General features: G+C 36.3%; 1 protein-coding gene across 1 annotated transcript in view; it reads right to left on the bottom strand.

Moving 5' to 3' along the window:
- The window catches only part of LOC117329754 (cyclic nucleotide-gated cation channel alpha-3-like), a 55,338-nt gene that overhangs the window by 20,957 nt on the left and 8,407 nt on the right, over positions 1–25,974 (bottom strand). Inside the window, exon 2 of the mRNA XM_033887877.1 lies at positions 24,153–24,397. Within this exon, the coding sequence (XP_033743768.1) occupies positions 24,153–24,371 (219 nt within the window). The 5' untranslated portion in view covers positions 24,372–24,397. The remainder of the gene's footprint in view (positions 1–24,152; positions 24,398–25,974) is intronic.

Raw genomic sequence — 25,974 nt, 5'->3', positions numbered from 1 at the left:
ATATTCATCCCAGTTGATTTAAGAATATTACTACGGAGCCTTTAGAAGCCAGCATAAACAAAGTCGACAGAAGGAAGTCTGTAAAAGTACATATATAGCTTGTAATTGTATTCTACGTCACCTCTCAAACATATTGACAATAACAGTGCTACACAAGCCGACTTTAGATGTGAGGTCATTGTACGTTAGCCTCTCAAAATTCGTGCATACATATACCTTGTATAAGCAATTATCACCCCAATACGGCATCTTGATTAAATCAACTGTGAAATATGATAATAATTTGACGACAAAAATTTTGTTATCAAAAAATAAGCAAGGCATCAATTTATAATGTGTTTATCTTGATATCATGACAAACATGGTGTAAAATATCGTGAAAGGATCTGCATGCTTGGCAATAGAAACAGGATCCTGTCGACGACAAGTCTGTTGTCCCGTTACCATAACGACGAATTACAAGGCAAATGGATAGCATCCGGTGTTAATTTGCCCAGGAAACAGCCTACGGGTAGTTTGGTATCTTAATAATATGTCTTCGGTCTGCACGAGTACCATCGACCTGGCGCAGATAATCTTCCTCATTGGTTTGTTAGTAGGGAGTGCTGAATGAAAGGTGGCATAAGTGTGTTATTGGCTTCGTCAGTGATGACAATATAATAATCATCTTGTTTTCGGGTCAATGAAAACTTAAGTCCTGTTTTCTTCTACAGGACCTGTACTCTTATGGTACTGAAGGGCGCGAGGGTTTCTAACCTTCAATGAAATGAACACAATTCCAAAGGCGAAACGGTGATGTAAATGTTCCCGATATGGTATTGAAGGATAGCATTGTTTAATGATATAAAATATGGCTTACATTTACATAGATCTTTGTAGGATTAATATTACGACTCCTTACGTTAAAAGGGAATAACTAAGGATTTATTCAAATACATTTGAATATCTATATGAAATAAGCTTCATAAGTTATGACCGTGATCAAACCTGCTAATCTGAAAAACGGAATATCGAATGGCCGCGTCTAATTTGATGAGAACACGATGACGGATTCTTCTTAAATACATTGTTATATCACCCCTTGCTAATCTGAAAACGACCTAGTCGAATATGCGCGTCTAATTATGCTATGAAAACGGTGACGCATTCCTGTTGAAGACATTATTATATATTTTAGTTATTTTAAGGCATTGTCGAAACATCCATGACATATTACCTATTTCACATCATGGTGTCAATGACACAGAAGACGTTTCCACTTCCGGATCACTTGTTCTGGTGATTTGTGAGTTTTTTGCAAGAATTACGGATTTGATTGCATTTGTACGCTCTCATGTTTTCCCTGTTTTGTTTTTATTTATATATCAAAATATGATTGGATACGGGGGAAATGTACCGGGTAGAAAATACAGTTCATAAGTTGCATGATGTAAAAGGATGGAAATCTATGGACGAGACGGAATATGTTATAATTGATGTTTCACATGAAAGGGTTGTTGGATATGATTTGCTCCTCAAATTCGTGGAAGACATGGTCATTTCTTATAGAGGATAGGATGAAACTCGACCCACATATAAGAAAGGTATATTCATGTTAAAAGGAATAAAATCGAACGTTTTCTTCTCAAATGCAGTTTTTAGCAACGAGTAAGGAAGACGCTCGGTAATATTCTCAGGCTCGCTGACTCGCACATCCGCTACAAAGCAAATAGGATGCCAGGTATCGTTTTCAGAAGTGTGACGCTCCTCATCAATCAAACAGCTCGTACGGCTGCACTAAGCTGCTTCAATTCAGCAGAAAGGGAGAACATATAACACTCATAGAACTCTGCAATGATGGCAGGGGTCGATTGTATGAAAGCCAGGAAAGGCTTTCAGAAACATCAAAATAGTTTATAAAATAATGTTTTGGTTAATTTTGTTTTAACGTCCTATTGACAGCCAGTGTCATTTAAGGACGTGCCAGGTTTTGAAGGTGGAGGAAAGCCGGAGTACCCGGAGAAAAACCACCGGCCTACGATCAGTACCTGGCAAATAAAATAATAATAATATCAAAGATACGTTGAATAAACGCCGGGTATTATAAAGTCAGAGTTTACATTAAATGCTAATGATGTACTCGAAAATGATAAGATGAAGATGTTTTAGACACATGTACACAATATGAACAAGGCGTTCGTCTGTAAAGAGCGAAACACTGACTTTATGGAATGCATTGACAAGCTTCCAATAATTACCTTCTAATATCGACAATATGCTATAGATACGAGGAACATAATATTACCTGGCATCCCGCCAGAATAAGTAGATATAACATATATCTTTGTCTATGGAAAGTACAATAGCTAGCAAATTACAGCTCACAGAAAGCAAAGATTGGTTTTCTTTAAAAAATGTCTCGAGCACTTTTACGAATGTTGCAATTCGTCCACGTTGTTAGAAAATAACTTTTATATTACCGCCAACATACATCGATCGGATATAATCCACGAGATTCTTCCTTGTCGACATGATGAGAAGATAATTAGAAGGTGCAACATCTTGAAATCACACGCCTTGCTTTGTGTCGACTCGCTCTTCTGTTTTTAATTTTCTGGTGTAAATATATCAAGATGGTACGCGAAAAAAAATGCTTTCTGGCTTTTGGCTTGTAGCATCTCTGATGAGATCTAGAATTACAGGATAGCTGTATGATACATTACTTAATTCATATTTAAGTGTTCATGTAAAATAGTATGAATGGAAAACCGTCCTATTTTCCTGACTTTTTTTCTGACACTGACGATGGAAACAGCACTCTGAATTATATTACACGACAAAAGTATTTACCAGAAATGAATCCGTTGTTGACTTTGTGTGAGGGACATATTGGTTAATAGGTACGTTTAATGGTAGCGCTAATGCTGCTTCACTGTCGCGCCGCTACTTCTAGTCATCGGGTAACAAGCATGCCGTAAAACTTCCATCTGTCAGCGGCCGAGTCTGACGTAGGTCGGACACACTACACCGCTATAACTAATGTCTCGGTATCAGATTAGAATTCCTGCTTAATGTTTCATTGCTGCGCAATTCGTTTTCAAGTACATGTCACCTTTACCAGTTTTAACACGGAATGACTTTTGATTTGCGGTCCTCATGCTTGGACTTAAATCTCATCACGGCCGTTAAAATTAACCCACTCTCAGCAGTAAAGGGATTAACCGAATAGCATTATAGCGAGTGCAAAATTAGCAGAAATTATACCGTATATAAAAAAAAACGACCCCAGGTGTTGGGGTACCGTATAGACCTGTATTAAGGCATGATTAATACCGGTAAGGTAGCGTTAAAACTGTGCCATGGATTAAGTGATATCCTATCTGGATTCCTACACTGTTGCCCCTAGCAACACAGCATAAAACGAGCGGTGTGTTGTATTTGTTTCAATCATTTTTCGACCTGCACTGTTTCTACATCGAAATTATCTTTCACGAAAATCATGTTGAAATATGCTATATTTTCTGTGACTTCGTAAGGAAATATGGCTTGTTTTCAAAATCGGGGTGTTTTTGAGGTCTGCTTGTTTTCAAGTTTTTTGTGTATCTTATTAAAATGAAACACAGTACACGATGTTGCTTTTCAGCAATGACAATGCTGTAGTTATCAGAACATTGACCGGAATTTGTTTTTTTACTGTAGTGAATTTATAATAACAATATTGCCGCGCGCTTATAAATTGTCCAGTATATAACCTGCAATATTACACTATCTGATCAGTAAAATAATAATGATAAAAAGAAAAAAAGAAAAACGCGTATAATGAATCGGTTTGATTAAAAACAATCCGATCACGAAGTGATTGTTTAATCTGTGAGCGCGTGCTGTATACCTAGAGAATACAGGTCACAACATACCATAAATATATTATTAGAAAAGTAGAACAAATGTACTACGCACCAGCCGGTCGTGAACAAAAATAATTCCTCATCAACGCTTGATCCAAGTCTAGTTGTGACTTATATATGTGTAGTTGGAAATGATAAATGCAAAACGATATTAGCAATTAAGAGATTTTATTAAGATGTAATAACATTGTCTTTCCTTATCACTTTACATATCAACCATCAAACCATAGGCGATCCCATAGGAATAAAAAAAAAGTAGGTTTGTTTTAAAGATTCTGTATCCAGATCGTACCGCCGCGTTAATGAACTACTTCCGGTTGTACATCCGGTTGTTCGTACCAACACAAGATTCTAAGAGATGCAGGTTGTTGGAGAATATGGGGAAGTTTCGGGGTCGATATCGTGATTTCAATTTAAATAATATATTTCCATATGCGATATGAAGTCAGACGTGTTTAATGCATGATATATTTCATCGATTTTGAGTTGGAATTTAAATTTTGTTATTATGCCGGCACTCTTTGTCCTTATTGTTCAGTAAAAAGGCGTTTCCACTTCTGTTTAAACTCCAAACTGCATATCAGGACTTCAAAATTCAAAATCGATTAAACGAGGCCCAAAATACATGTACATTTTGTACATGTATGATAAAATGACATTGGACGTGATATGATCATAAGGTCAGGGTTTTCTTGATAATCTTTGGCGTTTTTAGCTCATCTACTTCTCACGTCATAATAAATAAAAATCAGAAAATGCCCGGTTTCTAGAACTTACTAGTGATTTAGTCAATAATGTATTGCCATTGTCTTTAATTTGATGTCATTGTGAAAGTTTCATAAATAGGCTTATCCTTAGCGATTCTAGCATGGATCGGTTGTCATTGAATTATGATCATGATTGTAGAGAAATTCTACTCATTTGTCTATTGATCACGTCGCACGTGTGTCCCTTATTTGACCTGCTCTTATCTAATCTCCATTTGTAGCACGTGCCAATCATCCACATATCCCAGAATTCCCCTATACACACTTCCCACAAAGTCCATTAATCTTGTGGATAGAATACTGTCGTTTGTTGTATATACTAGTATATAATAAAGGTTAAACTGTGTTCCTTTACGTGTCCGTCGAGTACAACAAAAGGCCGGACGTTTCTCTGAGGAACAATCTGTAGACTCCATCGATCATCTACCAGTTACAGTAACCAGAACTCAGCATAGTCAACTCACATACATACTTATAGCAAATGTGACAATGGAACTGGATGCATCTACTGGATTCATAAATAAAGATGACATCAATACCAAAGAGACATGTTTTTGTTTTGTTTTTGTTTTGTTCTATCTATTACTCAGTTTTACGGGAAGAAGCACTCCTTATCTAGGTGCTGCTGAAAAAAAATATGTCTGGCTTTTGGCCTTTTTTTCACTATGATTAAAGTTTTGTTTACTAAAAGGTGAGGTTTCAAAACCGCCTTAGAAACAAACACGATAGCTTGTGATATTGGTAACCTCCGTAGTCCTACGTTTACAAATAGGCATTTAAGTTTAGACATGTACATACGCAAACATATAGCGCCCTTTTTTGAGCCAAAAATGAAAAAAAATGTTTTGTTTTGTTTTTTTATTGGGGGGGAATGCTTCAATAGCATTTCTTTACATTTTTTTGAAAAAGATTAACATGAACTTGCAGATAATAGCATGTTATGTTAGAAATCATATATGCAAAACAAGAAGTTACACTTATGAATACATTAAGTCGGGAGATGAAAATGTGATGGATTTTAAGTGAAGACATGGTCTTTTTACATCGAGCGAATTTTCTGAAGGTCAAAAATAAAACTTTTCTATTGCAGTCCATTCTCGTAATCAAATGATAGAACCATCTTTCTGAAATTAAAGCGATCAACAGCTATGGCCATTAAAAGAAGTCCTTCCAAGATGCATGTTTGTGTTTTGGGAGACTATGGTATATTCGTGTTTGTCTTCTTGAGATATTGTACAACTGTTATAGTGCTACTTCACTGAAACAAATTACCGAACGCCCCACTTTCAAAATGCTGAGCACTAAGCAGGAGTAGTAACTGCTTATTGTGTAGACTCGGTTATGTCTTGGTCAGGGGATGGAACCCAAAACCCTCATCACAAGGGTATTATATATCATGCTGATATCACTAGGTACTTCGTGTCAAGTTGGACCATAATAATATTGTTGAGATTTGGAACAAGGGCATGGTTAATTTAAGTCAATCAAGCAATGGATAAAAGAGGCATGTGTAAAGTACTGAGCATCCAACATCAACCTTACGACTGGGAGAACGATTTGTTTTCCTGGTCACCGTCATTAGAAAGGCTTGAACCATTGTTATATTTAGATTGCACCTCCCACATATACACCCAGTAATGAGCTCATTTTTGTCGCCACCGGTCAGTTATATACCAACGTATACGTATAAAGCACTATTCAATACCCCAGTGACTATTTGGCTATTTATTAAATCATTATCATTAGTACAGAGCATGCGTCCCTTCTAGTTTGTTTAAACGCTTATATTGAGACTTCGTATCTACGTGACACTATCATTGAAGTTAAACGCACACAAGATCTTAATTAGAAATTGATTGGTTTCTCTAGAACTACACAACTATCCTCAAAAGTAAGATTCGATTTTTCTGGATCATTAAAGTACAGAGGCCCATGATCATCAGTGCAATGTACAAGTATACGTCTGACATAAATAAACAGGATAAATTCCTTCACATGAAATTGACATGAAATTCACAAGAAAAGCACATTAATTTCACGTGAAAAGGGGAAAAAATTAAACCAACATGACATTTTTCAAGTAGGGCATTTAATTTGAACGATTTCATTATTTCGTATCTAATGCATTATCTATCATTTAATCATCTTCGTATAGTTCATTCATTTTTATTACAACGATTCTTTCCTACATAAGCATTTATACTATGTATTGAATTTGCTATCTATATGGGGCCGCGGTGGCCGAGTGGTTAAGGTGTACCGACACTTTAACACTAGCCCTCCACCACTAGGTTGCGAGTTCGAAACCTACGTGGGGCAGTTGCCAGGTACTGACCGTAGGCCGGTGGTTTTTCTCCGGGTACTCCGGCTTTCCTCCACCTCCAAAACCTGGCACGTCCTTAAATGATCCTGGCTGTTAATAGGACGTTAAACAAAAACAAACCAAAAATGCTATCTATATACTGTAACATGTTACTAAAAAAAAAAAAAAAACGGAAAAAAAAAAAAATGATATTCAGTGTTAACTAATACTACAGACGATTGAGAATGACACATAGACATTCGTGGTGAATATAGTGCAGAAAACAACCATTAACTTCGACCACCATATCAGATACCATTTCTGTCGACGTTTCCCCTAAGTTTGACCTTCATTATTCTCTCCGGACTCAATCTTTATCTCCACGAAACAAACAAACAGGGAATACGCAAATGGAAAACTATCGCCATTATCTGACACTCTGTCAGAACCAAAGCTATAGTATTTCTACGCTACCAACATATGTCCACAATCCTTCTAACGACATTCAGTAGCCGCTCCGAAACTCCGGGAATCGTTTCCACGGTTTATTGATGTACTGAAGCCGAGCGGACGATTTATCTGACCTGTCCGTCAGCTAGGATAGGGCCAATTACGTGGTGCTCCAGGGGTGTTTAAATGATAATTCCTTACATTGTAAATGGCTTCTTTCAGAATTAACCGTGCTTTCGCTTGGTAATCGTTCAAACCACAGACGCAGACTTGTGTGATTATGGTCCAAGGTTCAGCTTGCTTATACCGGACTAGTAGGGATTGGTGAGTCTTTATTTAGTGCAGAATCATGACATGAATTTTGTGCGAATATACCGATCCCTTCCTTAAAATATCCCAAAGCTATTAAAGTAAATTGGATTGGGGTTTGTTCGTGACTTCCTTCTATATAAATGTAGCAATTGCTTTTTCAAGTTGTGATTTTCCGGATAATTTTCTGTATGTCCACACTTTTAGGCTCAAGAATCACTGAAGTCTTAAAATGACGACTCAGTTGCTGTATGATGCGTTTCGATTCAATTTTCTGTATTCACTAATTCCTATTTATAGGTTTTGTGTTCCTGTCTCTCTTCTGTGTAATGATGGAATACTCCCATATCAGCTATACTTTGGACTACTTCAGGACGGCTTCACCCTGAGCGTAAGGATCTTTGGACCGGCGCACCCTGAGCGTAAGGATCTCTGGACCGGCGCACCCTGAGCGTAAGGATCTCTGGACCGGCGCACCCTGAGCGTAAGGACCTCCGGACGGGCGCACACTGAGCGTAGGGATCTCCAGACGGGCGCACACTGAGCGTAGGGATCTCCGGACGGGCGCCACTGGGAGTTGGGACCTTCGCACGAGGGCTTCCTGGGAGTAGATACCTCCGGACGGCGCCTCCTTGGCGTAGGGAGGGACCTCCGGACAGGCGCTTCCTTGGCGTATAAGTGGGGATTAGCACGAAGCGATAAACGTCTACAACCAGCGAGTATTACATTTTACTTGTCACTTCCTATGTAAGTATTGTTGTGCGAAAACAGATCTATCTAGTCCCGAAATCGCCATATTTGCGCAATCATTTTTAATTGCGTTTTCCCTAAACAATTTCTACGTTGACATGTTGATAATGAAAACAAATACGGCTAATCAACAGGCATTGTATTATAATGCAGCGACCTTTGTTTGTGTTTAACAGAGATAAGATATTCTAAATCGTATTACATTGTCACGCCCAATGTCCTTTGTCTTCATATAGCATGTCTCGATGACTTCGTCTTTGATTAATTGATTTCCTTTATATTTTGCAGATGAACCGGACGTTCACATCACATATACTGCATTTGCAACGGAAAGGATTTGCATGCCGTTTTGACATTTACTGAGAAATAATCGGACAGGTTTCTCATCTGTAAAGTTCTTCTTGACAACTTAAAATATTATTCTGAATTGCATCGCACAAAATAGAATTGAATAATCAATATCATAAGTGTAGCCACCGTTATCAAGTTTAGCGTGGAGAGCGCTGCCGGCTTGCTGTTGCTGGTCCGCCATATAAAAGTCCACACACCTCTACTGGTGAATACAATTGTAAATTTGGTTTATTTCGCTTAACGCTCTATTAACAGCCAGGGCCATTTAAGGACGTGCCAGGTTTTGGAAGGTGGAGGAAAGCTAGAGTACCCGAAGACAAACCACAGGCCTACGGTCAGTACCAGGCAACTACCCCACGTGGGTTGTGAACTCGCGATCCCAGAGTTTGAGGGCTAGTGATAAAGTGTCGGGACACCCTAACCACTAGACCAACCACTCTCCCCCACCCACTCCCCACCCCCCACATAAAACAATTACACATGGATGGACAGGAGTGGTCAATGGGCAATAGAAAATAGATTAACCCCAGGGCTAGACTTGCATACACCCCAATAATACAGCTATTGAGGAAATGATATGGGGAAATTGACCTAGATACAGTGGTGCCACGTGCATGTAAGATGATGAAATATTATTGTTTATTACATTTTCCATAACAATTGTTTTTTGAATGCATATCAAAAGCTAACCAGGATCATTTTGAATTGTTTTTTTTTTGAGCAAATAAATATAATACGTTTTCAAGTCAGCTTACATCAGCGAATTTCTATTAACTCTGTTGCATGCCGAACATAATCTGTGCTGTCCGCTTTCAAAATGATGAAACATTACATACAATTGTATTTAAATGTGTGCTAATAGCATGTGTGTCTTTTGAACAATCCTTTGGGATTGTAGGTGGTAGACACTTTTGCTGAACGGACGACACAGCTGTATGATGTATCTAGCATCACTGACGAGTCCTAGACGGACGAAACATATGTATGATGTCTGTAGCATCATTGCCGAGTCCTAGACGGACGGAACAGCTGTATGCTGTCTGTAGCATCACTGACGAGTCCTAGATGGACGACCCAGCTGTAGGATCTCCCTACCATTACTGAGAATCCTTAAAACGACAACATAGATGTTAGATGTCCGTAACAACACTGACGAGTCCAAGAAGGACGAACCTCCTGCATGATGCCCTAGCACATCCTGGACGAGCCCTAGAAGAGCGAAGCAGCTGTATGATGCAATTTAACTCATTTTTTGGCTCTGCTGTGTAATACTCTCATCAGGTATTGTAAGGTGCTACATATTCTATATCGTGTGTCTTTGTTCATTTCTTGGAACTTTGCCCAAACATTATAGTGAAATTTATACGTCAGACAATCATTATAAAATTTCACTGGATTGGCCAATATTTTGCAATTAAAACACTCAAATATGACGAACCATCATTTATTGTTTCTGAATGACTGCTTTTCTGTCTTTGCAACAATATAACTGTACTACTCTATCTGAAAAGCAGTTAAAGTACAATTTTAAATTGAGATCTGTGCATAAGAGCGTTTGCGATGCAGTGCCTGAGGCCAATTCTAACACGGATAGTGTACTGTCAGAAGTGGCGAGGCAGTCAGGTTTCAGACAGTCACACAGGTATTATTCACATAAATTGTCGCCAACGGAAACCGTCGGAATCAAGAAAATGAGAGGCTAACACGCCTTAGGCTACCGACCATTACAAGGATAGTATCGATCGGATGTTTTTGTTTTGTTTGTAAATCAGTTTGTAATGGAGCGATACATCTCCCAGCAGTACCGCCCGTCTTTTACGGCGACTAATATTGTTTGATTTGTTGAAATCCCCCTTCTATTCTCTGCCAGATTGTCCGCGGGGAGATCGGTTCTATTGGATACAAATTGTGATCGGAACTCACTGTTTAACTGAGGGCATTGATGAGTAAAATCATTGTGTTTATGCGTAACCTAGTCTAATAGCCAGAAAAAACAGTTGATTGAAACTCTGTAGATATTGAATAAACATTCCTGACGCCGCCAGGAGCAAGAGTGGCCGAGATGTGATGTAGGATAGCCCAGGCTATCGTGCATAGTCCATACGGGGAGTGCACTTGTGTCTGGCCAGTGTGTCAAATGTACTGCACATATTCGGAACAATGACGTATTATTTCGCATGGTTGCGAACCATGGCTGATATCATCCTTTATATAGATAGGAAGATCGCAATACTGATCCAAACGAGATGATCACTTTTATGCTATCTGGAACCCCAAAATATAGACAGAAATACTCCCAAACTTGACAAAATATATAAAATGTGACCAAAATAATTGCCTGTTAATTGGCTATCAATTAGTCTTCTGTCAAATGGTGGCTTTTTATCTGACTCTTTTCCCTTTTTTTTTTTTAAATTTCGTTAGGCAAGGTCAGGGATAGAAAGGAAATATCAATATCATTAATTCTTACCATAATCAATTTTAAGACAACACATGTGACAAAACGTGTGACATCAAACAATATTTCAGGGGAGTGTTGTATACATGCAGCTAGCTACTGAGTAGATATCTGTAGCGTGACTACCATCAGTATATCACCGAAAAATTCGAACATGCATCAGGTCCCGTTAATAAATCCGCCTAATTCTGCTTCCATTTTGCCAAAAAAAGAGTGCATGTCATGCTATGGGAAGATTGTAGGAGGACAACTAGCGTGATAGAAATACTCTGACACGACATATTTTGACATTATATATGCATAATGTTTATATACGTGTTCGTGACTCAGGCAACCAAGGACAAGCGGCTGATGTCTCGATAGGGATCCAAAGGGGATAACTTCTACAGGGGAAAACATGGACGGAAATCCCCAGATTCTGCTGATTTCCATAGAATAGCCATTTATTTCTATCAGGAAATTTCTGGTAAATTAGGAAATCTGGAAGAGTAATCCAATTGTCGTCGTAATTGTGGCGCCGGTGGAAGCACGTGGCATGCTGATTTGGCTGTGTTTTCTTCCATTACTACACGTACAGAAAAGATAAGCCTGTTATCACGTGGATTTCTTTCAGACTCTATTACTGAAATCCTATTGGTTGATATGGCAATATTTGTTGTTTATCATAGATATCTGATATAATTTGCGTAATATGTTGCAAAACTAGTTAGCAAATAGAAGAAGCAAAAAACAAGACAAATACCAAGCTGGCATGAAACCACTTAGTATAATAAGTAACAAATATCCGATCGAATTCTAGAATACACATAGCTAGAGAATTGGGAAGACATATCATATCATTGTACAATGCTATAGCATGTGATTGGTTTTCCTGATCCTGTTTACTTAAATACGTTTGTTTTTGGACATCACGATATTTCACCCTTAAAAATATAATTTGTATTGGTAATAAAACGAAATAAAAAGTAAGTCAACCAAGACCAAGCGACCAATGATGTTGTTGCACGGAGCAAATGCCGTGAACACAATGTCCTACAGGAATTCCTTCAACAAAAGCATACATTTTTTTGTATCATGATTATTTTTTCATTATTATTTTATTATTTTTAATCCATTTTCTTCTCCGTTTTCGATACTTTCTGCCAGGTAATATGACGAATAGAGCATAAAAAACATTTTTAATGATTTGAGAAAAACAACATATAATACCGACATAATAGCGAAATGTTAATTCCAAGCTCAAAATCGATAAACCTGGGGCAAAATATGAACAAAAACTCCAGATTTACATGTAGACCATTGAAAAGTTACAAGCAAAATGCAGCCATGTGTTCCGGAGGAGTAAGCATTCTCTGCTTCTCACAAGGTTTCATAGTGAAGCTTCTGGTCAACATGTTCTATATATATAAGGTACTATATTATTTATGAAAAAAGTAATATTAAGTTTGTTATATTTTACAATTTGTTGTTCTTTTGTCTTCTTTACAAACATCTGGTAAATCATCCATGTAAAATATATATAATGTGGGCGAATCTCCGTCAGTAGACATTCCGACTATCGCATATTTCATTATTTCCTTTTCCCACACACAAACAGCTGACGTGAAACTTTTATAAAGTGGAGTGTAAATTGTATTACTAAGCTTATCGTCATAACAGGATTTAATTACTTCCGCATTTGTCACAGATTTTGAACACCAGTCGCTTATCTAACTCTAGCTTCAACAACCAGGAAACGCCAGATAAAATGACTCATTATAAGCGCATCGAATGCGAACACTTGCCAAGAATGTGCTAATGAAGCATGTCACATTTATTGAAAAAACATTTTGCTGCATTAAACGTAAATCTTTTCAAAATACACAAAACAAAAGGACAAAATAGCATGCGCTTATTCCTATCACCACGTATTCAAATGACACCGCCATCAATGCCAGAATTTCAAACACCAAAACATTATTAAATTTACAATTATGATTGTGATTATACACTTTAAAATGTTTCACAGGGGAATCTTTTTGTACATGACACTTGTTTTGTTATTGTCACACAACAGACTAATATAGCAAAATAAATATTTCTCAATTATGATGTCACAGTATACATTAGTTCTTTTAAGATGAAATTCTCCTAACGTTTACATTTTCTGGTGAAAGGCTACATGATCAATGATGAGCGTCTTTGTAAAGAATGATTATATGAAATGTATAAATGTACTTTGTATTTTGTTGAATGACAATCAAATATTAGCTCTAGAAGGAGTTTTCTCAATCAGATATAAGGTATAGCGATATATTCTATTACACGGGAAAAACAATTTGGGATCATCTCCCGACAAAGTCCGAGGAAAGAAAAGGAAATAAATCATCTTCCGTCGGGATAAAGTCGTGCTGTTACAAGTTTTACAAAATTAAACATTCATTTTTTTCACAATCAGATCAACAGATATATTCTAACACACAGGGACAGATTGTCGGTAATCATCTCCCGGGAAAGCGAACGAAAAAGATGTTTTTTTCTTCAGGATACAGTCGTGCTGTAACAAAGCTCGAACTGTACTTGTCGATTTGAACGATATCAAATTACCCAACACTGGCTACAATTAACCACAGTCAGACCTAAACACTAATCGATATTGAAACACATGTTCAAGACTCCCACATATATCCAGGTACACCACATATGTCTCCAGACTTACATAGACCTCTGATAAACTCTCAGACACAAACACAGCTTCCGGACATAAATTGTCTATAGCTCAAACAAACATCATGGCCGACCACATGTTGCCAATTTTAATCGCCCCAAATAGTCGCCCTCAACGTCAAACTAGTCACAGGATCGATTTTCACATTACTCTAATCTAAAATAGTACAATTTAAAATGTGCACATCTGCAAACTATTATGAGATGTTTTGTGCGTGTTTATTCAAACTTGCACAGAAGGTGTGATCATAAAGTATCTGTCTGTATAAAGCACAATAATAGCATAAATGCCTCTTTGATGTAATGCTGCGTGCGTCAATGAGTATTATAACAAATATTACTGGCATGAAATATAACAAAGCACTGCGTATTTATATATATATATATATAGTTCTTCTTATACTAAATCCATTTATAACGACATATAAGTACATATTCCAGTGGAACATGAATTGAAACCGCTGTGATGAAAACAAATTGCATCATATGAACTTGATAATGACGGTTGTTGGAGCTCTTGTTGTACAGATCGGCTTCAAGTGGAAGTGGTCCTTGCCAATGTCCAGAGTGGCTTTTCCTAAAAACTCTTGTTTCATTAATTGACGCTCAAAGACCAGTCCCTTCAGATAGCATATCAAAAACCATCAATTGTTAATTGGTTTTGATTACACTATGTTGACATTTAGCCAAAAACAAATTTAATCATCTATCGAAGAATAAAGAGATGCAATATTTGCGTATTGGTAGCAGCCGCTGATGTTTCTGATTAGAAAATTTGAAAATCATGGCACGAGTTGAAAATTACATTCTACCGTCATTTGCATTTTATGTTCTACAGAAGAATTTAATTCTATTGAATATTTATCAAAAATTGAATGTATTGATTATATCAAATATATTGAATACTGAATATATACACATTTCCAGACAAATAGCAGGTTTTGATTGGTTCATATAATTGGTATATTGATCAACGCTTGTTAATTGTGAGACTTTTGACGTTTTTTTATAGTGTTGTTCTTGTACATGTCATAATACATGTAATTGACACACAAGATATTATCTTCTTTCAATATAGATTGGGAGTTAGATAGGTAGAGCCAAAAATACATAAAACTGCATCATACAGCTACAAAGGTTCTTTTTTGCAATATCCAAACCAATATATATTTATTATGATAATTGGTCTTGTAGGATTAACAACAGTACAGACAAGTAAACTGATGATTTTTCGAGGCGATATGCTCCTTTATTAAGACATAAATGAATTACAAACGATCACATATAGACATAGAACATGGAACAGTTACACAAGCTAAGTAGATCGACAATGAACAATATGGTTATGTTTGTGATAATGATCCCTTTGGTCAATAGTTAATTTGCCGAATGTCTATTGTAATTAAGAAAATATCTTAGATGATGTACAGATGGTAGGAATAATTAGCCAAGTAAACGAAAACGTAAAAGCGCAAGTTAAAACGATGTGATGATAGCGCGTGCTATACAGCAAATATTTTTTATTTAACTCCGCATTTGGTTCATTTTGTTTCACAAAAGTCGGCCAACATTTTACTTTTAATTAAAGTGTTAAAATGTATAATCGACGGTTGCCCTGTCTTTATAAGATGTAATAGTTATACATTGTAGCATATTTTATCCTGAAAGCAAATAAAATAGACATCGCATCATTTAATGCTGCAAACTGTGCAAAGGATCAAAATTTCAAAATGAAATTTAAAGCATACAGCGTCCTGGATAATTTGATTGCTAACTTCATTACCGCCCGAGAGAAGTGGTTTATTTGTGAAGTAAAATGTTACTCATCTCGTTCCCTTTTGAGATTAAATAGCTAACAAAATTAATCATCTAGATAGTCCATGTTTTTGAAAAATCGATAGCGTTATCATTGCTAAACAGAGGGAGCATAGCATTTTACTTGTTGAGCTTAGAGTGTGGTGTAACAGTTCACTTGTTGAGCCCAGAGTGTAGTGTAACATCACAGTTGATGAGTTTAGAGCGTAGTGTTACAGTTCACTTGATGAGCTTAAAGTGTGGTTAAACATTACACTTGTTTGGTTTAGACTGTAGTGTAACAGTACACTTGTTGAGCTTAGAGTGTTGAATAACAGTACACTTGTTGAGCTTACAGTGTGGTGTAACAGTACACATGTTGAGCTTAGAGTGTAGTGTAACATCACAGTTGATGAGTTTAGAGCGTAGTGTAATAGTTCACTTGATGAGCGTAGAGTGTGGTGTAACAGAACATTTGTTGAGCTTACAGAGTAGTGTAAGAGTACACTTGTTGAGCTTAGAGATTAGTGTAACAGTACACTTTTTCGGCTTAGAGCGTTGTGTAACAGTACACTTGTTGATCTTAGAGTGGAGTTTAACAATTCACTTGTTGAGCCCAGAGTGTAGTGTAACAGTTCACTTGTTGTGTCAAGTGTGTGGTGTAGCACTACGCTAGTTGATAGCGGAGTTTTGCTATCTGCTGAATCATCTTGATGTTCTATATCGTCCAGGGATGTAAACGAAAAATTACTGGACAATCAAACGTCTCTTACACCAGACATCATGTTACGTTACTCATCAATATTTGTCCCGTATCTGTAAATACTCAAAACACTTCCGCGTAGTAGCTTTGTCACAGCGTTGCTGAAGATAATGATCTCATTGACACAAACAAAAATATCTTCATTTTAAAACGCTTGATCTAAAATACACTGATCCTATATAAGTTGTAAAACTTGTTTCCGAATACAATATTTATTGTAATTGTTGTAAGTTGTTTATTGTACTTCATAAGAATGGGATAAATTTTTTTATTTAATAATTCATTATTTAATGTTATATATGGTCCTACTTTCCTTAATTCTCATTGGCCATTATGATCATGTGGAGGTCAATATTTTGTGATGTTAACCCATTGGAATCACGGCTATTTGTGTTCTTAATCTACGTGTATTGTAGGTTTTCAATAAAATCATGCACATCAGCACGTCGAATGGTATATCATTGTATCTCCTATCGTTTCTATTGTTTGCAGTACATAATATGTATAGGTAATGTGAAGGTTGCTTTTTGCGATTGCGCAAGTTTGGACGAACAAAACGTATCAAGCGGACGTGATGAAACAAATAATATCTTTCTCACATGCTTCTCGAGATGATTCAATGCTTGTTTAAATGGATTAAGTCAATATCATAAGGGAAAGGGAAAGAGAGTCGGTATGTTTTATGACGCTACTCAAAAATAGTAACGTCATCATTTTGTGTGTCGTATCCACATCGCAAATTGATGACGTCATCGATTTCGACGCACATTTTATGGGACGATGATGACGCGATGAAGTACGAGAAATGAGAAAAAATAACCATATATTGCCCTGTACCATGGACAGTGATATTTCAACCCTCGTTTAAGAGTGTGTCTGGTCAGTTAGAGGCTTTCACTCGGGTTGAGATATCTCTGCTGTCAGGACAATATAAGCTTCTATTTTTCTCCGTCTTATGTTTAAAACAATATTTGTAATAACAAGACCGTTATTCTGTCTCAAAATTGCTGATGAATGGGCAAATTATGGATAAAATATAGAACTGTATGGAGGCAATTAAAAAGTACAAGGATGTTAAGACCAAGTGGTCAGGAAGGGAAAGCGTTTCTGCTTCATGGATGACATTTGCCATAACGTTCGTTTACGTGATTTTATGTCATCCTCGAATACAAAGAACATCAGTAAACTCGTAATGTTTATAGTATTGAACATATCTTTCTTTTATCCCTAACATCTAACTAGCTTATTATGTCGCCAAACACTGTAATTGACGATGTTCCATTTCATTGAAACATACATCTTTTTAAATTTTAACGATAACGTGTTCATTTTAGAATGAATAATACAAACAAATGTCTGAATAGAGTCTAGCGCGACGGGTTTAAAGTCCCAATGAAACACAAGGAAAGGAAATCTGTCAACGAATACTTCCTGCCTGGAATAAAAATTGATATTAATGTCCTCGTTTTAAATACTGATTTATTGACATAAAATTTTATCTCATTAAATTTTGAGAAAATGACGAGTGCTCGTTTGCTCTGTATAATTAGGCCAGATAGGATCCACAGAACACATTCAGACTGTCAACATGACGCAGGATTCATAGAACACACCATGGCACTATACATCAGAAATACTCATTAAAACCTTATGAATAGGATGGAGTTTCCTGTCGTAGTTCTGTCAGAGCTGAATTACTTGTGCCAATGAAGTCAAAGTGAAATCAGGACTATGCCTGACAATTTTTTGTTTGAGATGCTAGATTTGGTTGACGCTCAAACCAGAAATTCTGACATCAAATATCAGATAGGACATATTAAGAGAAACATAGATATGGGTTTTGTTTAATGGTTCTGCGATTAGTGAATATACGATGGAGTCCAAACATTCAACGACAAAATACTATTTCATTCATATGCATGTAAACTTGAGACCATTAAAACAAAGTTGTAGGGTTTGGTTTCTCAGAAGTGGGTATCTTTGTAAAGGTAAGAACAGCAACCAGTATATTAATGGAACTGCAAATTAATTACTAACAAACAAAAAACAAACAAAAAACAAAAGCAAATGCAAAAAAAACACCCCCCCCCCCCTCCCCAAAAAATGAATGAAAAGGAAGGCAATTTATGAACAATATACTTAATTACAAACATACTAAGTTTATGAATAGCAAGACCATTGTTCAAAAAGGGTAAGCGTCTTCTATTTTATAGTTTTCATCCAGACGCATGCCTATTGTTAAAATATCATTTCCCCAAAACAAATATTAAATAGAACAGAAAAGAATCTTTTCTTTGAAAAATATTTACTTTTTATATATTTGGATAGCTGGAATGGATTTACACAGCAAAACGATTTGTATAGTCTTAATTATTCCAACTTCTGATGCTAATGGCCAGCATATATAAAGCGAGTTTCACAATTACCCCCTTAAAATTAAACCTATTAAATGAAATCTTGATATGGGATCATGTACACAATATTTATTTGAAGCGCAATATTTAAAATAATATAATTTATTGAATTATTGGTATGTTTCACCCCCCCATCCAGATTTTGACATTTCTTTTGATTGGCTTCGAGTTATGTTAGGCCCTTAGCATCACTGACGAATCCTTAAAGGACGAAACGTCTGTATGGTGTAGTTAATTAATCTTGGTTCCACAGTACCGAACTGAAAGGTGCAATATTTTTTTTTTTTTTTTTTTTTTTCATTTTCCGAACCGTTGTAACTATAAATGCATGCAAGGTAACAACGAGCCTCAGGACTCGAAGTCCGGCAGTAATATTACAGCAAGTGTTCTCAAAGGAGTGTGCATCCCACACAGTCAGGGATGGAATCTTCAATATGTCAATACGATTGGGAATGCATTGCAGCTTGTTGAGAACCTGATGTTCTGAGATCTAAGATGACGTTTAATTGGTTTCTGTGCTTACTCGTGTGACTAATTCCTTATGGCGTGCATTCTAACCGAAAGTGACAATTGAATATTCACCAAGGACTAGGTATTGATTTTTATGTTAAAGGTGATTTATTGTGAGAAAATAGTTTTGTTGGTGGTGGAAGTTGGCAATTTCCTTTGAGAATATTAAGATGTTGTTTTTTTAAAAGATGCTTGTGTTTGTTGTAACAGTATTGATGTGTGTAATTGACAACTAAATAGTTGAGATCTCAAACTCCCCTTAGAATTCATGCGTATCTTACAACATTACCTAATCCAGACTTCCGTTCGATTTGCATCAGTTTGGATATGCGCATTAAGCGTCCACTCGCCAGCAGCACGACGATGAGCGTTTATGTTGCAAACATTTACTCCGGGTGTGTTCTGCATATGCCCATAATCTCGTAGTTTATTATACAAACCAAGCAGATTTTTGTTTGTTTGCTTGCTTGGTTTATCGCTCCGGGAACAACCAGGGTCATTTTAGGTAGTAGTTAGTGACTACCTCATTGAACGTCATACGGGAGGCCCGTTGCATGGCTTCCAGAGCAATTAGTGGCAAGTTTCTTACACAAAGATAAAACACAGACCGGCCCGTTTCTCAGAGTCCCTTTGTTTTGTACAGAACAGTGACAATAGGGAACAATGAATTCACATTCATTGTCCCTTTAGCCGTATTGTACTTTAGGGACTTAAAGTTGTTGACGGACTACGTACAATGTACTTGTTGTGATGCGCGATACCTCTGATATATCGCTTAATATCATAGAAACCACATATGGACTTGCAGAACCAAATCGTCATTTGATAACGTAATATCGATCAAAATATGACGTCAGCCTTATCCATATAACTATACATAGAGCATGTTACAGTCGTTTTATATTTGCCGATCCCTTTCAATCACTTCCATTGTATATCCTTGTTACTTGTACATACTTATGGTAGAAGTCGTTTATAAGTTGGTAAACTTGCTGACTAATCCTTTTGTCATTTTATGTCAATAAAATATTTTAAACTTGTATAATTGTAGCCATGTTGCCCTTGCCAGGTCCAAAACAAATGAAACACGATCTACGAAACACTTAAACACAACAGCATCGAGAGGAACTCTTTTTATATATGCTCCGGGGAATTAACATGTACAAGCAAAGCATGACTTCTATCCCAACGGTCATATGATTGGTAGCTCATATCTAAACTGTACACACGTATTTGAACCTGATTGGTGTATGTTGGTAGGGAGGGGTTTTTGCCATCTTTGTAGTTGGTATAGTCAGGGAAATTTTTTCCAGTTGTCCCCCAGAAAGTACTGTCGGTACAGAGACATGCAGAAAGTATTTTTCTTTATTCTTACTTAATGATGACGTTGCTAAACTTTTTTTTAAATGTTACGTACAGTTTGTAAAAACATTATCAGTGGAAGGCGCTAGTAATTCTCTACAAGTTTGTGAAATTTAAAGAAAATTCCTTAAACAGTCATAAAAATTCATTGAAAATGTCAAAATGCATGAAATATATCGTAAAAATATTTTGCGTCCAAATACTTTTTGTACGTTCTCTATGTAGCGTTGCTTATAAAACGGAGCCTTCTGTGGAACTATTGTCGTCTGGAGAGGGCGTCTAATACGCAAAAGAATCTTTTGTCTAATCAGTCTATTTAATTTGTTGAAAATACAAAAAATGAAAAATATAATTACATGTGTTGAATCCAGGTTGTCATGGCAACAAGACTAGTTGAAATACAAGAAGACGAGATTAGCCATTTTAATCATCCTTAACAAGGATATTTAGTAATTAGAAATAAAGCCTTGATGACGACAGCAGAATTTATGGATGTTGATGTGAAATTGATCCAGATAAAACGTCTCTCTTAATCTAACCGAAAAAGAACCTTCAATTTTTCCTTTAAAACAACAGTCGGCACTTTGATGTATAGAAAGTCATTTTGCATTTCTAATTATTTTCCATCGACCGGGTCTGGTCATGGTCCCCTGTATAACAAGCCACCTATGATACATACATATTATTTATCTTCTTGGAAATAGAACATTAAATGCGTTCCTTCCAACTTCTCATATTCAAAATAAAAATTACATTGTGAGTGTTTTCGTAGAGCGTAAAGAAAAGGTTAGATTATGCAGGTTTTTCCATTAACTGTGCGATTCAGAAGATGTTCTGACATGAAATGGCTAATTATCCTCTCCCTAAGCCGGTTTTTGTAGCCCAGCTAACGTTTACTACCACTGTGGCGTAATTGACTCCAATAATTATTTGCATCCTAAATCAGCCATGCTAACTATCCAACCACTTTTCAGTCCTCTTTGAGGCCTCCTCGGTTCCCTTTTTTGTTTCCTTAGCTCTCTTTAGATATGTCGATGGTTTATTTTTATATCTCATATTTTTGCTTCAAGTTCCCGTTTTCGCTCTCTTAGGTTCCTTTCCACATTTATCAAGTTCCTTTCTTTGTTGTCTTTTTATCGACTTTCAAGTCACGTTTTCCTTCGGTGATTTGACGAGAGTTGGAACTGTCCTTTCTTTTAAATTTTCTAAGATATCGAATCAGTATTTAATTTTACAACACACGCTGAGATGTCTCCATATTGCGACTGCAAGGAAAATATTTTCTGGTCAGATGTCAATGCTTTCCAGGGATATCTTGTTTCAGCATATGTTTATATATTCACATCAATCAAAACGCGTTTTCATGCTCTTGATTGCCGAAATCCTCTTTGTGTTTAAATTCTATGTATGCATTTATTGCGATAATTGACCTCAAGTCATACAAGAGAAGAATTCAATCCAACCTTATTATCCTGTGAGCAGTCTTATGTGTTCCGTCACACAAAGGACCACAATAACCTTACCACACGGATATTCATGGGAATCAAAGAATCAAGTATCCAGTTTACCAAACTTGACAGAGGTCATTAATATAGTACACCAAAGCAATCGACAAAAGTTTCCAGTTAAGTACATTTGAACCAAACCCGACAATAGGAAACCTTTAATTCAAATGGATTCCAAGGGCCGTCCGTCCCACTGGGGGTAACATGACTTAGCGATCGCACAGTCTATCAAACATAGACAAAAGCGAGGCTCAAATTCAAGTAATCTACCCCAAAATCAATAAATTACTGAATATATGAAATGCGGTAAAATGTAAACTAAACGTGTAAGACACTGTATGATTACAACGTACAACATGTTAAACATATAAAAGAAGAGGGTATCAGGTCGTCTTACTAACTTAGACTGGTGGGAAGGTTTTTGTTTATTACTTCTTCCTATTACAGATTTGGTGCCGTTGACCACTCGAGTAAATGCTATAGAAGATCGAGAGGCTTTTTCTTGTCCTATAGAGCCTTGGTTGTGGTTGTCTCCTGGCGCGAAGACTTTGTGAATGAGAGTGTAGTGTAAAAGTAGAGAGTATAATGTCGCCTAACTAGTTCAGAGTGGCACAATTTTCCCTTTGCCAAGTGGTACGATGTTTGTCTTGAAAGAGAAAAGTCGCTAGCTTGAAGCCTGTCATTGGCAGGGTATTCACATTACTCCTTTCTATTGAAAAACAATTTTACCTCCATTTTGTGTTGCGGTAAACATCTAGTTTGTATTCAAAGGATTTCTGAACAAATCAAAATAGTATGACGTCATATCGCCGCCATGTTGATCAATGTCACGTGAACGCTTGATATGTCATCATGGAATTATAACTATTTAAGCTTTGCATCGATCATGATATCAAATGAATAGTAAACGCAAAGCATATACCCCTAATAAGCCAGTAACTGTTTATTTTACTGGCTAGGTGGTGCAGAGCTGGTCAACTACATATTTGAGACAGTTCCATCACAATATATCGCCGATATTTTAAGACACAATGGAAGTCTACAATCTTTTTGACAAAAAAAAAAAGATAAATAAATGCAATTTAATGTTTTTTTGTATTTGTGATTTGCAGAAATCAAGCAACTCTGTCGTTGTTATCGAGGCGAGAATATTTTGATTTTTGGGGTCATTTTATGGATATTGCAGTCAGTTTCTGCATTTCACTCGCAAAGCGGGTGTCATGTTTGAAGAGCTATTATCATGTATTTCTATTGACCATTCAAACATAGTATTTCATCTCTGCATAATTAGCATACATTGTATATTGTGACAAAGAATGCAGATAGAGACATGAGAAGATAGATGCACATGCAAAATATTTGCTTTGCAAATGACGGCATATGATAAACATGTAAAGACTATCTTGGATGACGTAGTAACCACGTAAGGCCATATTTAAAAATATCTTGGTTTGCTGTAACCCGACCAGGGAGTTTTACATATGGGTAGTTAGGTAGTGCTGAACCATTTTTTCTACTCAATTCTGAAGCAGATTTTCAACCTTCAATTAAAAAATAAACCAGGATATAACCTGTTTGGAAATCATTATTAATTTTGTGATCGTAAACAAAAGAAACACACACCAAGCTTATTTTGGTTTGCGAGACGTATTTTCAAACTTATAAAGCAACTTCCGGACATAAATATCCGAAACGGTCAAATCATGAAAAAAAAATATATTTTCACAATAAAATTATCTGAGTAGGAGCCAAACCAACTATGCTTTTATTTTGGCCTGATGTAATTGCAGTACATGTAGATAATTGAAGAGATAAACTCCAACATACCTGTAACGTGCGAGCGATCCGCTCCAGTGCTGACACCTGTTGGGGCTCGTCATAGCTTTGTTGTTCGATTCGAATGATCTCAGAACACGTGTCGTCATCTGTTCTGAGCGATAACTGGGGACTTAATCCGCCATTCTCTAATATTTCTACCTCATCATCTAACGATTTGGAGTGGTTCACCTTTTCCGGAGGTTTACTAGTTGTTGGTGACGTCGCCATGACCACATCCACTCTCTAGTTTTCATCTGTAAAATGAGAGAAATATTAAGCATGGAAACGAATTCTACAGTAAAAAAAACAACAACAAAAACAATAAAGCAAAAACGAAAAACAAAAGAAACAAACGTTTTCACTTATATCCTTTTTGAAAGCAATAGCAAAATATTATGCAAAATATGATCAGATCCCAGACATTTGGTATATAATAACAAGTCTATATAGAATAGCCATATAGTTCTCTATTGTTATGTGTTAATGCACAATTGAAAATCTAAAGAATATATTCTGGATATACAAATTTTGTTTGCATACTGCATCATTCGCACGGAGGTACGTTTGGAACCTTCGATTTTGTCATGACATGTTTCAAGTGAGAGATATTATGTCGGAAACCTTGAATAACAGAGACATTGGTAGCAATGCAAAATGTCTTATTTCGTTCTGTTAATCTATGGAACTGGAAGATAACATTTACACATATCGGAACAGACTAAAGCGGCGCGTGTTGATACATTTTGTAGTAGAGAATGGATTTCGCCATTTGAAGGATTTCTTCAACGAAGCAAATATCGTGAACGCTGACATTTTCTAGTTAAAACAGAAATCACATTGACAAATACATTTTCGTGTTTGGCTTCTGATGTCACCTTGACCTTAACCGCAATGCCTGACAGCGAACTAAAGGAAATAAAAGTACATAGGTGTGTAACAATCATTTCAACATACAAATTTTACATTAAACACTGTTAAGAATTCTGTTTTTTTTATATACATATGTATCAAGTTTTAAAAAAAAAGCCGATTGGCATCATTTTTGAAGGGGAAATAATATTTATCGCGTTATTTTGCGAAACTTTCGCGTTATTACGCGAATCTAAAGCATTATATCGCGAAACGTTTGCGTTATTGCGCGAAACTAACATGTACAATGTAATATCGCGCAGCTAGTTATGTAAGACAATGAAACAGTTTCCGATTATCAGACTATTACGATGACACGGGGACGTAATTGGACCTCGACTTGTGATAGATATCAGTTTGCCGACATTGCTTTACTAAACGTATTACCATTTAAACGTGGACATGTTTAGGTGATATAACAACTTGTAATAAACGTTTAGTTATAAAACTAAAATGTCAAATTACTGAAAGTCAATTCAGATGCTACATGTTGATTAACCAAACTCAATTTTATTCGAATATGTAACAACTTTTCGTAATAATCAATATTTAATTATCGTGATACGTTAAAATCTTCGAGATATGAAACTTACATTGCTTGTATTCATATACATAAAAGTACATTGAAATACCCAATTATTATCTAGTCATCAATTAATATTTTGATTAATTAAGTTTTTACTTCACGCCTGACCCTTTGTGATCTTTAATGAATGTAAACCTAAGGCCATTTATACGAGAAATTACTTTGACACTACCACCAATGTACATTTCATTTTTAATTTGTTATTCAAAGGGAAATGTTAAGAATTCATAACAATGACTTTTTATATTGTATCAGGATTTCCAGAAATGTTTAGGGTTGTTAGATACGAAGTAAATCTAATGTCATAACTATGACAGTGAACGTGTCTGTGTGACT

Source organism: Pecten maximus, chromosome 6, assembly GCF_902652985.1.
Source record: "Pecten maximus chromosome 6, xPecMax1.1, whole genome shotgun sequence".
In the NCBI taxonomy this organism is placed as follows: domain Eukaryota; kingdom Metazoa; phylum Mollusca; class Bivalvia; order Pectinida; family Pectinidae; genus Pecten; species Pecten maximus.
This window is presented reverse-complemented; position numbering and strand designations above follow the sequence as displayed.